The 16,771-nt window shown below is 44.4% G+C and overlaps 1 protein-coding gene across 1 annotated transcript; it reads left to right on the top strand.

Annotated features, from left to right (window-relative positions):
• The first annotated feature begins 1,532 nt into the window (after window positions 1-1,532).
• On the top strand, window positions 1,533-2,345 carry LOC136452176 (rapid alkalinization factor-like). The gene has a single exon (XM_066452817.1). The coding sequence runs from the start codon at window positions 1,690-1,692 to the stop codon at window positions 2,017-2,019; it is 330 nt and encodes a 109-aa protein (XP_066308914.1). The 5' UTR covers window positions 1,533-1,689; the 3' UTR covers window positions 2,020-2,345.
• Window positions 2,346-16,771: the final 14,426 nt, after the last annotated feature.

Below are 16,771 nucleotides of genomic sequence, written 5' to 3'. Positions count from 1 at the left end.
CTTCTTATAACCCCATCTTTCTCCTTCTCGTTTGTAATCCCACTACAAACTTCGAGCACCTGGGCTCAGGAATAAAGTTACCAACCGACTCAAACTGGATGTAGGACACGTTGTCTGAACCAGTATAAACCCTGTGTCATTGAGTGCTAGGCCACATCCCGATCACAACGTACGACAAAACTACAAATATTTATGTATTGGTCACTCTCTACACCGACAAAAATAATATATTTTTTGACCTGTAAGCTATCATCTAAATCCTTAGCCATCAAACTCCAAAACCGAATACATTAAACATCAAATTAATAAAACCGAACCCTCAGCTGATTCCGAAGATTGTTTCACCTATTTATATATTTTCTAAAAAATAATAAAATTATGAATAAATCTCTAAAAATCAGTAACGTAATTCATTTTGGATATAAATATATGAAACAAGTACCAAAATTATTTTAAAATAGAACCTATTTATTTTTGCCCTATTTGGAGTTAGATACCGCTTGTTCTTTATTGCTAATGTTTTATCGCTCGTAGTCAGAACAATATTTTGTTGCTAGTATCACTATAGGCTGTAGTAACTGATAGTGATAATGGATTGCCACCTTTGGTTTTCAATTTTCAATTTTCTTAGTTGAAGACGCTCAATGGAGAGAATTCGATTGTCAAAGGACAAGTGAAAACAAAGGTTTAGCAACCAGAGTAGGCGCGGGCCGAATCCGCAGCTGGCGTACTTGACCAGAGGAAGCAGGAAGGCAGGAAGAAGGTATATTTTGCGAATTGACTTCGCCTCTGAATGCAAGTCGTCGACGCGGCACATGGTGCCATTCGCGCCAGCCAGCTGGCCACCAATGTTTGTTTGGTTTATAAGTTATATTTTTTTAGTCAATAAATAGTATTTTTTTATAATAAATCAGTTAATGGTACTTTCGACCATAATTTATCAGCTAAGCGAACACAGCAATTACTCATACCATAATGTGATACCACTACAGCAGTAGTAGTAACCTGTAGCCGTTGTCGTTGTTACTGTGAGACACCGTACGGCGCAGAACTAATTGCCTCCATTTTCCAGATCTCCAGTTGCCACGGCCTTCCGTCAGCCGTCACTCTGAAATGGCGACGATGCACGCGGTTCTCAGCTTCTTCTGGTCACGACGGAGTGGACGAGCGTCTTTAATTTCTTTCTTTATTTTTGCGCAAAGTTGTCTTTAAGTTCTGGTTTTGTATATGAGTGTCTTTAATTGCAGAGTGACGGCTGACGGAAGGCCATGGCAACTGCAGATGAGACTCGGCCGCGCAAGTCATCAACGGTCATGGCCTTCCCTTCCTCATGCCTCCAAGCGTGAGCGGTGAGCCGGTGTTGGGTGCACCATGCACCGTGAAGCGTGAACCAAACCTGCCGGTCCGGGCGCGTCCTCCTGTAACGGAAACCAGCACACGCAGGGTGCGCCGACCGGCCGTGCAGGTCACGCGCATTCGCATTCGCATTCGCATTCCACCCCTCCCCGCTCCTCCTCCCCTTTCTCTCTCCTCTATAAACCCAGCCACGGGAAGGGAAGGGAACACCCGTCGCCATAGCCGCAGCCAGCAGAGCAGAGCACCAAACCCCACACGCGCAAAAGCAGAGCACCCCTCTGCTCTCCTTTCCCCTCCTCCATTCCCCATCCCCATTCACCGCCGCCGCTGCCCATGGCGAGGCCGGCGCACGCGCTCCTGCTCATGCTCCTGGCGCTGATGGCGACGCTGGCCCGCGCGTCGGGCGACGTGCCGGCGGCGTCCCTGGGCTGGGACCTCGGCGTGGTGGGCGCGGGGGAGGACGAGGAGTTCGGCTTCCCCAGCGGCGGCGACTCCGTGGCGCGCCGGGTGCTGCAGGGCGGCGGCTACCTCAGCTACGGCGCGCTGCGCAGGGACAACGTGCCCTGCTCCGTCCGGGGCGCCTCCTACTACAACTGCCGCCCCGGCGGGCAGGCCAACCCCTACTCGCGCGGCTGCTCCGCCATCACGCGCTGCCGCGGCTGATCTCGCCGCCGTCCACCGAGAGGAAGAGGAGGTTCATATCCGTTAATCCCACGCCGCTGTTGATTGTTGATTGAGACAGAAAAAAAAAAATCGTTCGTCTCCCTCCCTGCCCCTTTAATCGATTATTAGTACCTGTATGTTAGTATATTTCTCTTGTCGTTTGATTTTAACGAGAATGATTGGTGGTGGTTGTGGGTTATGATGGGTTGGCGCCCACGCGATTCCAGCCGGATTCGCCTCCCTCTCGCTCACTCTGGTCCTGTAAATTCAACGATTTGTGAGCAACTGGTGTATACACTACGAACTGATGATTTCCCTGTGAACCAGTGTGATTGTGATTGTAATTAAGGTAGCCACGGATCCTAGTCGCAACAACCAGCTCCATGATTTGTTTTTCTCACAGTATACTGCTAGCGTAGCGATCCTTTGCTTGGCCTGTTGCAAGTTGCAATTCTTCTGCTTGCGTGTCTGCCAATTTGTTTTCCTCACGGTAATACCTTGCCCAGTTGCCCTGCTTGCGTGTCTGCCCATTTTGCCTTGGTGCCGGGCCGCTGCCGGCCATCAGCCACAGATCGTGCCTCGGAGGAAGCGGGGTCAACTTGAGTTTTTTCTATTACCGAGGCATTTCGAAACGGGCAGAAGAATAGAAGAACAGTTCTTGGGCTATTTCTTTTTTTTTTCCCTTCTTTCCTCTCGAGGTCAACAAGTTAACCGTTCAAGACTAGTATTAAATCCCAATGATTTTGCAACATATCTTCCGATCATAACTACTTATTTTTTAAAAAAAATAATTCTACTTGGGTTTCCACTGATATTTGCTTCTACTCCCTCTTACGATTTTGTAGAGTGTATCTTGTGAGCCGTGAAAAATTCTACCTCAATTCTAGCGATAGACGCGGGGGGTGGGTGTTCGTTCTACAGCTGCCTCAGCTCATTTGAGCTAGCCTAGTAGCTGCTACTTGTATGGCAATTGGCAATGCACGGGATGGAGAATTATTGCGTGTTAATTGGCCGGGCCACCAAACGACGTCCGCGATTTGGGGTATCTTCCTTGATCCTTCGCTTCGTCGTCCTTGCTGCTCCTCCCTGCACCCGGCCATTGGTTCACTCCCAGCCCCAGCACATGGGCGGTGGCGCATTCAATAGGATGAAAATCTTGGTGGAGGATGAAATAAAAAAAACCCTGTCACGCTCACGCAACCGATTTCCCGTTCGTCACACATCAACCGCCGCAGCTGTGCCCTCCAGCGAGGCTACAGGGAGTACTGGATTTTGCTCTTCTCCCGAATATCTTATGCAAAATATATATAGAGCTACTTGTTGTTCATGTGCCCATCATAGAATATTCGGTGACAGCTGGGATTAGCGACTAGATACTCAACCAATCCCACGCACACCAGCCGGCTGGCATGATTGGCAGCAGCCGTGACGAAATGGTCAGCGATAAACGCAGCCGGTGATAGTGCCGTTTGTTCGAGAGAGAGAGAAGAATCGGCTTTCCTTCTCCCGCGTTCAGTCAGGCACCAATCGGATAGTAGAATAATAGTGGATTTGCTTTACTGACAGCCGAGCACGGAGGAGTGAGGGCAATGGAAAGCTCAGTCACCGACACCATGTCGCATGAGTAGGACCGTTGGGTCCCTGTCTCGTTTGGGAAAAAAAAGGGACTCTGCTGCCACAATAAAGAGAAAAGGGTTCCTGCCCGGAGATTAGCAACTGATGGGGGCTCTGATTAGGATGGTCGGTGGTTAGCACAAACGGTTTTTACGGTATGGACCGACCATGGATGGATGGGCGTTGCCGACTTACGGACTTGGGCATGCATAATAGTGGTGGTTGGGAACTAACTACCACTGCTAGGGTTTCGTCCGTAGCACTGTTTGGTTGCCGCTTTTGCATGGGGGATAGGAATACGACTCTTCATGGGATGGTGGTTAGCTGCGGGCTTTATGGCTGTCTGCCATTCGTTCTTCCCGGGGCGGCCCCTTTACAGTTTCAGTTTCAGCTCAGCTGCACCTGCACGCGCGCGCGGCGATGATGACACTCTCATCAGTTTCAGGCCCCTGACCCTGACCCTGACCCACCGGCACTCCGTGCGTACATGCCGTTAGGTGCAAATCATGTCATGCGGCATTGCTGACTGCAACAGCCAACAAGGGACTCGGGAACCCAAAGGGCGTTTGATTTTAGATAAGCTTGCTCAGTTCAGTTAAATGGTTTCCTGCCTGCTCGTTGAGCCACATAATTAAGTATCTGAAACTGTCTAGCAAACAAGCCAATGAGCAGCTTCTGCACTAATCGGTCTTCCTGCTTGGGTACCTCTCTCTAAATAAGTCGATCGTTCGAGTCTCACCAAGCAATCTGCCATTTCCTGTCACCCTGCACGGTTTACTCAGACATAGTCATCATAGTCATGGACTCATGGTTCTAGAGGTTCCAAATTCATAAACACGACAACTCCTGTAATCCAACAGATGAGCAGTTCTGAGCGGTTGTTTTGCTAACAAAGGGGCTGCAACTAACCTCACTTCCACCCCATTTCTGTTTCGACTCTGCAAATCCATCAATGGAGTTGGTGGCACGCAGTGGTGTGTGTGACCACGTCGCCGCTTAACGGCCTCGGTGGACGTTTTGGACGGTGCCGGGCGTGGACGTGTTTGGTGTCGTCGGGTTAGCTTAGGTCATCGTCAGGTGGGCTTTAGGTACGTTCCGGCAAGGCCCAGTTCAGGATAGCGGACCGCTCTCTGCTAGTGCTAATTTCGTGCGTGTCACACTCATCAGCCAACTCTTGTGACAACTGACAATTCCAATTATTCAAATCTACTGTATCAACAAATCAGTTGAAAATTTCAGAGCTAGGCCTTTCCAAATTATTGAATCTAGTTCTGCAATTTTCTTTTTCGCATATATGCATCTCACCCAAATGGTGGCGCGCACAAACTGTTCAAAATTCTAAGCTCGCCGAAGCCTCGTCAAGTTCGGCAAGATGCTCCAACGTTCTCGAATGGTATAGCTTTGGTGAACGTTTGTACTCCAAAGCAAGGAGGGCCAGGAGTAAAGAACTTAGAACAACAAAACATCAGCATTCTTCTAAAATTTCTCCATAAACATCACACTCAGCCTGACTCTCCATGGGCTATGTGGATACGAAACTCAATTTATACGAATGGGAAAAGGTTAGGGGACAAAATCAACAAGACCACTCTGGCTTGGAGACAACTCATGCAATTTAGACACGTACAGAGCTATGACAATAGTAACAATGGGAAAAAGAAACAACACCGCCTTTTGGTTAGATAACTGGCTTAACAAAAAAAAACTTAGCTTTCCATTGCCCTAATTTGTTTTCACATGTTCTAAACCAAAACATATACTCTCTCCGTTCCAAAATTAGAGTCGATTTAGAATGGGCACGATAACCAAGGAGCAAGGTAAAAGACAAATATACCCCTATAGTGTCTGCTCCTCCTCTCCTCCCCGTTCAAATCTAGATCCGTGTAGTCGTCGGAGTTTGCCAAGCCGAGCCCGCGCTCACTTCATTGCCGCTCCGTTCTGCTTTGAGCGTGAAAGGGACCGTGACGCCTAAGCGGGGGTTGAATTAGGCAACTAAAAACTCCAACTCTAAACGATGGCATCTTTTTTTATTCTTAACAAAACCTATGCAAAAAGATAAACTATCTAAATGTGCAACTACGGTTTTTCTAGTGTGTTACTATCTCTACCACAAAAGGAGTTATGCAAACAATATAAATGCGGAAGCTAAGGAGTAAGGTAGAGATATGCAAACTCCTGTCAACGACTCCGGTATTTTTATCGAGGTATCGAGAAGCGCGCAAGCTTTCTCCTAGTCCTTGCTGGAGCCCCTCGCAAGGAATCCCTCGTAAGGGCCAAGCTCCCGGTCGGGTAACTCCGTGGATAGCCTCGGACCTTTCCCACGCGCAAGTGGGTCTCCGGTGTGACTTTCGGCAAGCCTCTTCCGGACCGCTCCCCGCCGTCTTTACTATCAAGCTTCCGGCCGAACTGCCGCAGGCCTTGTTCCCTTCGGTACATGGTGGCAGCCACACCACAAACACGGTTGGTGTGATCTAGCAAGACTACAAGCCCGTCCATTGTACAACAATGGTGCACGTAAGCACTGAGTGGTAAGAGGTATGCAAATTTCACTGAACACTAGGCCTAAACCTAGAGCAAGCGGATAAGTGGTGGTCTAATCAACCTAAGCACTTCGCAAAGCACCTACGCTAATCACCTAATGAATCACTAAGCATTATGCAAGTGGAGATTACTAAAATGGTGTATCAACACCTTTGGTATTTTCCTCAGCTCTCCACCTCTCAAATGGTCGGTTGGGGGGGAGGTCTATTTATAAGCCCCATCGAGAAAGTAGCTGTTGGCGGCGAAACCCAGCTTTCTGCTACTGACCGGACGCTGCTGTCGTCCTGACCGGACACGTCCGGTCGTCCCGACCATTAGAGCGTGCGTGTTGATCGGACTTTGGGCCGAGTCCGGTCTCACTCGATCGGACGCGTCCGATCGCGCTGGCGCCGCTCTGAAACCTCTCAGGACTTGATCGGATGCTGCACTTTGTGCGTCCGGTCATTTAGTGCCGCTGCGTCCGGTCAGTGCTGAGTTATTGTCACGATAGTGAACAGTGTCATTGTCGCGTCCGGTCACTTAAATCCTTAGTGTCCGGTCATAGTTGTTGACGCCTGCTGTTGCCAAGCAGCTGGTCGGACGTGTCTGGTCCTCCTAGGGCCGCGTCCGGTCACCTTTGCCGAGCTCGTTTCTTCGTGAACTTGTGTCTGGCTTGGTTCTCATCTTCGTGCGTGGACTTTGCTTAATATCTTGGGTCTTCTTTTGTGCTTCTAGGGTCTTGCTTATGGTGTTGATCATGGAATCATGTTGCTTTCGTCCAAGTCACGTCTTGCATCCTATTGAACTACAAAATAATTACCTGCAAATTTATTAGTCCAATTTGGTTGTGTTGGTCATCAAACACCAAAATCCAAAGTAAATAGGCCTAGGGTTCATTTTCCTTACAATCTCCACCTTTTGGTGATTGATGACAACACGACCAAAACAAGCAAATAATAAAAATTTTGGAATTTAAAGACTATTTACTTGCTAGGATGCAATGCAAAGGACAGGGTTATATGATGTTAAAAGATACCACATGTAAACATCTTTAAAAACTTATCTTGCCCTTGCAAATGTCTCCATGTGGCATTTTGGATTTAAGCCTCTCTCTAACTCCATAATCCACTATCATCCCTTTCTCGGGCCATTACCACTTATAAATTATTATGATCGGGCCTGCTTTTGGTCCTACAAATTCTCTCCCTTTGGAATCAAACACCAAAAAGGAAGACATTAGTAGCACAAGGGAGGGTCAAATTTTGTGATCCTTTGTATGTGGAGTGGACTAGGTCACGAAATTTGACTCTCACATTACATAGACTAAGCTCCCCTAAATATATACATACATATGATGGAGAATGTAGTTTATGCATAATTGGCAAATTAATGCTCAAGGGAGTTTAATCTATATAATGCATATAAATACCAAAGTGAAATCAACATGATGATATCGGTTTAGAAATACCACATGTAGAAACCAATTTGATTTATACCACTTGCAATAGGTGGTGGATATTTGAAGTATGATGCTTCACTCCGGGGATTCCATTTTCCTTGCAATGAGACTACTACACACATGATAAGCTTGAAAATGTGTTAGTCTCAAAGCATCCAACTTGTAGAGTAACCTCCCCCTAAATTTGTGCATACGTGTATGGAATACTTATAGGAGACATGCACATTGATTTTAGAATAAAAATACCACTTGAAAGATGACATCATATGAATGTGAGAATCATTTTCGAAAGTGATATTCAAGAGAAATTATCTACAATTTGGACTTTGGCATATATTAGATGAACAATTGTAAGACAAGCTATGTGCCGTGCTCCTAAACAATTAAACTATGTAGGTTTGCTCCAAGGGTTAAGAGTGAAACCGAGCAAGCCTACCATAAGATATACCTAATGTATGCAAGACATAAGATTAAACATGCAAATGCAAACCTAGGCATAAAAAGGAACTAGATGCTAATTGAAATTGCAAGAAATTAAATCTAGTTACCTAACATGGGAAGGGGAATTTGGGTCCATAGTATTCACTAACCCACTTGGCAATTACCTTGTCCATAATGATGCACCCCATGAACTGCACCCATACTTTGCCAAGTCTCCAAATTCCCCAAAGTCCATCGGACTTCTCACTTCCCTTTCGGGATCCAAACCTTCTTGGTGCTCTTCATGTTGGAAATGATTTCCTTTGGCACCCAAATGCGTTTGGCCCCATTGTTGGCTTGCTTGTTCACCTTGATGGCCACCACCATGTCATTTTTCTTCTTCTTCAAGAGATAAGGTGTGGAGGCCTTTTTGTCCACCTTGTTGGTGTAGGTGTTGGAGAGGTTGCTTGTTTCCTTTTTGTTTATCTCTTTCTTCTTAGCTCCTCCCCCATTCTTCACCTTGCACTCATAGGACTTGTGGCCTTCCTTGTGGTACACGTAGCAAACCAAGGTTTGTCCTTCATTAAGCTTCTTCACTCCCTTGATGGTGTTATCTTGATGAAGTTAGGCTTGCTTTTGGTCCTACAAATTCTCCCCTTTCTTTTAATTTTTCAAGCTTCTTTTGTTGACTAGTGCAAACTTTAGCAAAGTTAAGATTTTGGTGCACAATTTCATCATAAGAAGGTAGCTCATCATCATTATCACTATCATTGTCACTATCACTAGGGATAGGCTTTTTGTTACCTCATGCCATAAGGCACACATGTGAGGTGCTTGATGATGAGTGCTTGTGCCCGCACCTCTTGTGGTGGTCTTCTTCTTCACTTGAAGAATCATCCCATGACCTTATTGATGTGAGGGCTTTGTCCTTGCACACCTTCTTCTTTGTTTTAGGTGTGGTCTTGTTTGGATAAACTTCCACAAAGTGCCCCAACTCGCCGCATCCATAGCATCCTTTCTTTCTTTGCTTATTTCTTTGATTAGTGAAGATGACATCTTGAATTTGGATGGGCACACCCTTGACATTGAGTTTTTGGATCATCTTCTCCACCTTGTTGATAAGCTTGATAGATTCTTCATCAAGGTCAGAGGTGGAGGAGGAAGATTGATCATCATCACTTGATTCTTTGTCATCATCATCCTCATCTTCTTCTTCATCTTCACTTGAGGAGCTTAAGCTTGAGCTTGTCTCAACTTGCTTGCCCTTCATCTTCTTTTTCTCACTACATGTGAGAGCTTTGCCTTTGCTTGATGAAGAGGCTTCTTCTTGACCCATCTTGCGTGACATTTCAAATGCCACTATCTTGCCAATGACTATGGCCGGGGTCATGGTGCTTAAGTCCTCCATGTTGTGAAGGATGGTGATGATGCTTGCATATTTCTTTTATGGTAGCACGGAGATGATCTTCCTCACGATGTCCACATCATCTAGCTTTGTTAATCCTATTGAATGGACCTCATTGATAATTAGATTCAAATGAGAATACATATCACGAACAAGCTCATCATCATTCGTTTTAAAGGAATCATAATTTTGTTTAGCTAGACAATGTTTTTGCTCATGGACATTAGTTGTGCCATCATGGAGCTCTTGGAGTTTTAACCAAATTTCATGTGCCGTATTTAAAGTGAATACTTGGTTAAACACATCCATACTAAAAGATTCAAATAAGCAATTTTTAGCTCTAGCATTGAAATAAATTTCTTTTTCTTCACTCTTTGTGGGTTTATCAGGATTCTTAATGGGTTTCATCCCGTCATGAGTGACTCTTCAAACACTCAAATCTACCACCTCAAGGTGACAAGCCATTCTAGCTTTATAGTAGGGGAAGTTAGTGCCATCAAAGTGTGGAGTGGAGGCCACGGTGAAGCCTAGCGACGCGCGCAATAGCACCACGACATCTATGTGACTGTGACTAAGAAATCTAGGCGGCTCAAGGTACCTCGATGAGGTACGGCCACGGCAGCGGCCATGGAGGCACTCTAGCGAGGGCGTACCCACGACTGCGCAAAGCGAGCAGTGGCTCACCTAGGGCACAAATCAGGGCACTGCAAGGTAGAGATAGGGAGAAGGTTGAGGCGGAGCTGCTAGCATGACCGATTATCAACTGGGGCGGAGGTGAGCGCTGGCGAGCTCGGCGGAGCAGCGACGACGGCAATGGCGCTGGCGGCTGCGCTGGGGCAAGAAAGAAGCCAAGGAAATGGAAATGGTGAGCGCGGGGTAGTGCGGGCGGGTGCTGGGGTGTTAAGGCGCGTGCTGGCTTGGCTTGGCCGCATGGGGCAGGGAAATGGTGAGCGCGGGGTAGTGCGGGCGGGTGCTGGGGCGTTAAGGCGCGTGCTGGCTTGGCTTGGCCGCATAGGGCAGGGCGCCGGTGACACGCGGCCAGCCGCTGGCTCCACGCGGCGCGCGAGCTCTGAAGCTGGTCGGCCATCGTGAACGGCGATTCACTTCATTCAGTCGCGCGATGGTAAGCCTGACAGCGTACTGTGGTGACGTTCATTCGCTTAAACCGTGAAGTATCAGTGTACACTATCTAAACAAAAGTAGTAGCTCTATGTACCAGTTACATTTGTTCTTGAAGTATCATGCTCCAACTCTCCACCAAAACCGAGTTAGATCATCTCCAAGTTAGCTCGTTAGACTATACAACATCTTAGAGAAAATTTTTCTAAGTGTAGAAATCAGTGTATTAGTGATTTTTGTGAGCCAAAATCAAGCATGTTAGGAGCTAAAACCAGTCAATGACCCAAAAATAAAAGTTGTTCCTCTTGCCAAACACTACAACTTTGCTTGAGTGACCACCTCCATGCAAGGTCTCTAACACATAGTTCAAACTTGGTCAAACATGTCACATTTAAATGATGGTATACCTTCAAACTAGGGCTTAATGACCTATTTACCCCTAACCATGAATATCAAAGTTGTTCATAATGATACTCTAAACATGTTTAAGCTAATTGCAAGGTCACCCAATCATTTCATGCATTGGTCACACATAGGGCTATCTAGGTCAACACATGTAACATTACTTAAGTGCTTGATCATGAAAGGTGACATTCATGAACAATGTTCCCTTTTGCTAACCTAAGTGTTGCTAACATGTTTTTGTGACTCATATCAACTAATTACCTGTATACACTCATGATCATATGTATATACACATGGAAACATGAAATACTAAGAAATGTTGCATATGTTTTAATCAAATGTTTCAAGTGTAAATGCTTATATATGAATGCTTGATGATCATGCTCATGCTATGCAAGTCAAATTATGCAAGGCTAACACCTAGGGTGTTATAGCCCCTCCCCCTTATAAAAATCTCATTCCAAGATTTACAAGACCTACCATTCTTGGAAAAAGGCAGGATAAACCTCTCGTAAATAATCCTCTTGTTCCCACGTAGCATCTTATTCACTGTGATTGTTCCACACCACCTTATAGAACTTAATGATCTTACTCCGTGTTACTTTGTCCATCTCTTCTAACACTCGGATTGGCTTTTCTTCATAGGTCAAATCCGATTGAAGCTGTACATTGGTGGGTGCAATAGCTTCTTTCGGTACACGAAGACATTTCTTCAACTGAGAAATATGGAAGACATCGAATATTGCACTCATCTCTGGTGGAAGTTATAACTTATAAGCAACATTCCCCATCCAAGATTAGGTTCAGCTGGTTGTTCAAATAGTGCACTTCATGCTGAAGGTTCATTACTTGAAGTTGAGCCTGTGTAAGCTGCTGATGTAAGCCCCTTTCGGCACTGTCCTAGGCGTTACTCATGTCACGGTGCCTATCTCGCTCTATCCTTATGGTAGCGACATGGTTTTCTGCTGCATCACGCTGATGTCTAGCTGTGGACACCTCTGCACGGGCGGTCTCCAACTGCTCCTATAGTCCTACAAGTACTGCTTGATCATTAGCTCTAGCTTCTTGAGCTGCTGCCCTCTGCTGATCCACTTGCTCCATTTGGGCATGAAGAGTGCCCAAAGCTGCATAGGCTTGGTCAGATTCCCATCGGGCTTTACTTGCGACTTTCTTTTGCTTGCGCACACACTTCTTGAGCTTATGGTACGCGGCTTTAGCTCTCATGAGTTTGTCCATGTAGGTGGTGTATGATTCCTGCCAGAAATCCCTGGTGTCCTGGCATGCACAAAACATCTTCATCACCACAAACATTGCACTCATGGAGGGTCTAGAGCTATTTGCTCGCTCATCCCAATCTCTAATCAAAGCATTTTGGTTACGTTGTTCCCAATTTGTGGTGGACGGATCCACCCAAGGAAACATACTCGCTGCACTACCAGTAAGTGCATCTCCATGCTGCTAGCAAATTTGCCTCAAAACCTCAAAGGCCACAACTTGGGCAGCCTCCCAAGGAGTCTTCCCCTCCGATTCTGCCTTCCACTCCTGCCAAAAGGGCGGTTGTGTGTGGCTAGTATAGTGAGCCACACCTCGTACCATGGCTGTCCTTCCAAGTACTCTTCAATCCAATGATAAAGGGGCGGTTCATGGTACCCCGCAAAGTGTAGAACTATCCACAATAGGGTAGGTGTTCCAAAAACCATTAGGAAATTCTCACATCCAACTAGTGCTGCCATCTGTACCATCAACATGTACAACTTTGTGAGACAAGGCCATAATGGATAATAGTTACATAACCGAGTAAGAGATTTATAAGGGGAGGAACAATGTAATTATTTGAATGATAATTATCATGATGCATGCTTGTTCCATAAGTCCTCACAAACTTAGGAAAATTGTTTCTAACGGTAGACACGGTGGCATACATACGTTCTCTCATATATGGCGTAACTAGTTGAGCTACATGTTTCGTTGTTAGTGTACTTGCATAAAATTTCATTTTAGCCCAAACCCATAAGTAAATATGTAGAATGTAAATCTAAATACTTCCATATATGTGTACCCACACATATACTTCCATATCAAGCTACCCGATAACAGTTTAAACCCACAATTAAATACGCACCACATACACATGCAAGCATGCATACATAGCCGTACCAAAGCTAACTCTCCCCGACCGCATGCTCACATCTTGCGGTCATGCCACTCATCATCTTACCTTGGTGTAGAGGCATTTGATCCATACATTACCATTCAAGTGAATGGCATCCATACAATAGCACGCTGTATGGACGACGAAGTGAAAACCCCCATGTTAGTACTTAAATAGCCACCTAATAGTCCTTAATTTGGGCATAAGGAAAGTGATCATTGGCACACTTTAGATTTCAAATGCCTATTTATATAGCTATTAGTTGCTAGAAAAGGTTTTGGAAAACAAAAACTTTTGTTTTAAATACACATGTGACAATTAATGTTGAATCTTGCTCTGATGCCAGCTGTCGCAGAACTGACCAATTTATAAGAGTACAAGTATAATGGCAGCCCGCAAGCGGTCGTACTGTCATACTTGAACCCATATAAACCCGGTAGTCCATCGAGTACCACGATGGGTCTCGATAAATGATTTACAACAACCAAGATCATACATGATTCAACACACATGCCACATATTATATAAAGTTCACAGATACATTTTCATCATCAGAGTATGAAACCAAGTTATTACAAATCGAGTTTGATAGATAAAAGCGGAAGCAAATTAAGTTTGAAAGTAAAGTTTCTAACATAGTTTAGTACAGTGCCGAAATAGGATCACAGTCCACAAAAGCAAGTAGAGGGATTAATAAAGAAGCCTGCCCAAGGCTTACTCCTCATCCACAGCGGGATCGAAGCAACTCTTGCAATAACCATGATACATAGTGTCATCTGCAATAATGGGAAATAAAACCCTGAGTACGAGAAGGTACTCATCTAGACTTACCCATCATAACCAGAAATAAAATGACTCTAAGGATCATGCAAGGCTGTATAAGTGGAGATAGCTTGACAACATTTTGCATAAAAAGCGATTAACTCAGTTATACAATTATAGTTCCATTATCAAGTTAATTATAACTATTCATCTCTAAATTTGCAACTACCCTGTGCCAAACATGTAGTATATCATTTTAAAAGCATACAATAGTAACCATAGCCGGTATTGTAATTCCATATTCATTCGAACCATCATGTTCCATAACACAGTTGCTACGATGTTGGGACTAGCCAAGTTTCTCACTATCCGGAAGAGATGGCGATTCGAATCGATTTCAACCAGCTGGGAATTTATTCCTAACACAAACCCATGCAGACTAGATCATTAGTCACCTTAGGTCACCTTTGGTACAACTCAGGTACACATTTCATGGGTTCGTACTGCGTCGCACAGTCGGGAACACCAAATGCCAGGACGTTCAGGACAACCCTGCCCTTGGGCTCAGTTTGGTTCCCTATAAGGAGCGCACAACAGAACGGGGCCTGGCCTAAGTTGAGCTACTCGGCTTCGCGGTTGGAACGAGTTATCCGGCCAGCTAAGTGATAGGCATGCGTTCAATCTTGTTAGAAGCGCCAACAACGGTACAGTCCTTAATCGGCACAGACGGAATCACATGAGTCAACCTACGCATAGACTTTGCCCGGCCTCAATTTACATCACCCCATGGTTCTGTTCCACGATAGCAAATATAGCCAACCGTGCTCCGGTACCCACCTATATCTCGTAGGTGATAGGAAATCACCCGACTTCTACCGGTCTAAGCATGGCTAAGTATATATTCGATCCTGGACCTACACAGGGTTAATGGTGTATATATCTGGACAAGGAATTTATATGCATCAATTGGTTCCATTCAATTCTTATAACCTAATTCATCAATCATAAGAACTTAAGTAATCATTTGTAAAATATTAGGAGACTTAGAATGCTTCGGGGCTTGCCTTTCAGAAAAGACGTGGGGCGGTGATCGGGGCACTCTGGAAGCTCTTCAGGGTTCTGCTTCTCGCCTTCGGGAGCTGCAGCTTGAGGATTCTCCTGCTGGTCTCCTTCCTCTACTTCGTCGAACTCCAGCAACGTTATTCCTTCTTTCGATCCTAGATGCATGAATATGGCATAAGGTATTGTAAATGTATGCATGACAAGTATAATCTGATGATACGTGATGAATGCATTCTTGTAAGTATTCTTAACATCATGGTGCTGAGGTAATAACAAGTGTATCGTGTTTTACTGAGTATGTGCATATCTCTTCTTAATTATTTAGTTAACTACTTCAACAATTCCTGTACCATACTACAAAACAACAGCTACTTATTTTACTCATAACTAAAGTTCTACTTATCCAAATGTGGTGATCTTGGACTTTCTGGAAAGCTTATAAAATTGCCTATAAATCTTATTTAATCACCAAAAGCTAATTCATAATTTATCTTAACCAAAACAGACAAGCAACCCAGTGCTATCCAGAAATTCCAGTGAGTAAGCAATTCAGAATTACTAACTTTAAACAGATATAACTCCCAAACCCTCTGGCCTATGGTCCTGAAATTTTAACACAAGATACATGAAGAAGTTTTATACAACTTTTTTATTAACCATTTTTACAGCAAACACCATTGTCACCATGCAACATACCAAACTACCAAATCTGTTCGAAAACCCGCTCAATTCGAATTATAAAGCAACAATACTTCTACTTCATATAAATATTCAAATTTTTACAACACAAAGTCTACCAATAGTGCAAGCATACCAAATACACTCAAGAAAACATAATGGTAAAGCCCAAAGTGTTTATTTACATGCCTTTATTATTTTATTTAGCTACTTAGGTTAAATAATAAACCTATACTAAATGTGTAACATAAATTCTCAAAAATTTATAGTGCCTTACTAATTCTACCAAAAGACTACTGCAAAAGTTTCATGTCATTCTACCAAGTAGATCATTCTATACATAAATGACAAGGCAGAAAGGCTTATAATAGCAAAAATAGAAAACCCTAGTAAAAAGTGTCAAACAACAGATTTTATATTTTTCTTATCATCCATATGATACTAGGATAACCTCCAACAAATTTCATGAGTATTGGATTCATAAATAATTTATAAAAATTCATACAAGGATTACCTATTTATAAAACAAAAATCTATAACTACAAATCTATACATGCACTGATCCTCAAATTTTTACCACAGCTCATCCATGTCAAGAATAGCTTACCACAAAAATTTTATAATTTGTGGAGCACAGGAACTCCAGATATACAATAAACAAGTTTGCAAGCATTCAAAAAGCACATTTCAAGTTTCAATTTAAATCTTCCAAAAATTCTACAGCAAGTGTCAAGATTATATTTTTCCTAAATAATACACTTCCTAAGGAACACTACAAAATTTATTTCACAATTTTTGAAGCTACATAGCCCAACTTATCAAATTTCAAAGATTGTACCAAATCTGTAAACAAATGACCTATCCTACTTTCACCAGTCGCTGACAGCCGGGTCCCGCCTGGCAGTGGACCCCACATGTCAGTGACACAGAAGCAGAGCAGCGGCACTACGTGACATTGCGCGGCCACGTCTCATTGACGGTGAGCTTCGCCGGCGATGACATCAACACGACATGACCCCAACGACCTAGCGCATTGATTGAGCTACTTGGTTGGGCCTCTCACCGGCGCTAACGACGACAGCGGCGGCCATGGCAGCTCGAAGGAGTTGGACGGTGGCGCTATGCCGATGGAGGCCACGACGAAGCCTAGCGACGC

The sequence above is a fragment of the Miscanthus floridulus genome, chromosome 5, assembly GCF_019320115.1.
Source record: "Miscanthus floridulus cultivar M001 chromosome 5, ASM1932011v1, whole genome shotgun sequence".
Taxonomy (NCBI): domain Eukaryota; kingdom Viridiplantae; phylum Streptophyta; class Magnoliopsida; order Poales; family Poaceae; genus Miscanthus; species Miscanthus floridulus.
This window is presented reverse-complemented; position numbering and strand designations above follow the sequence as displayed.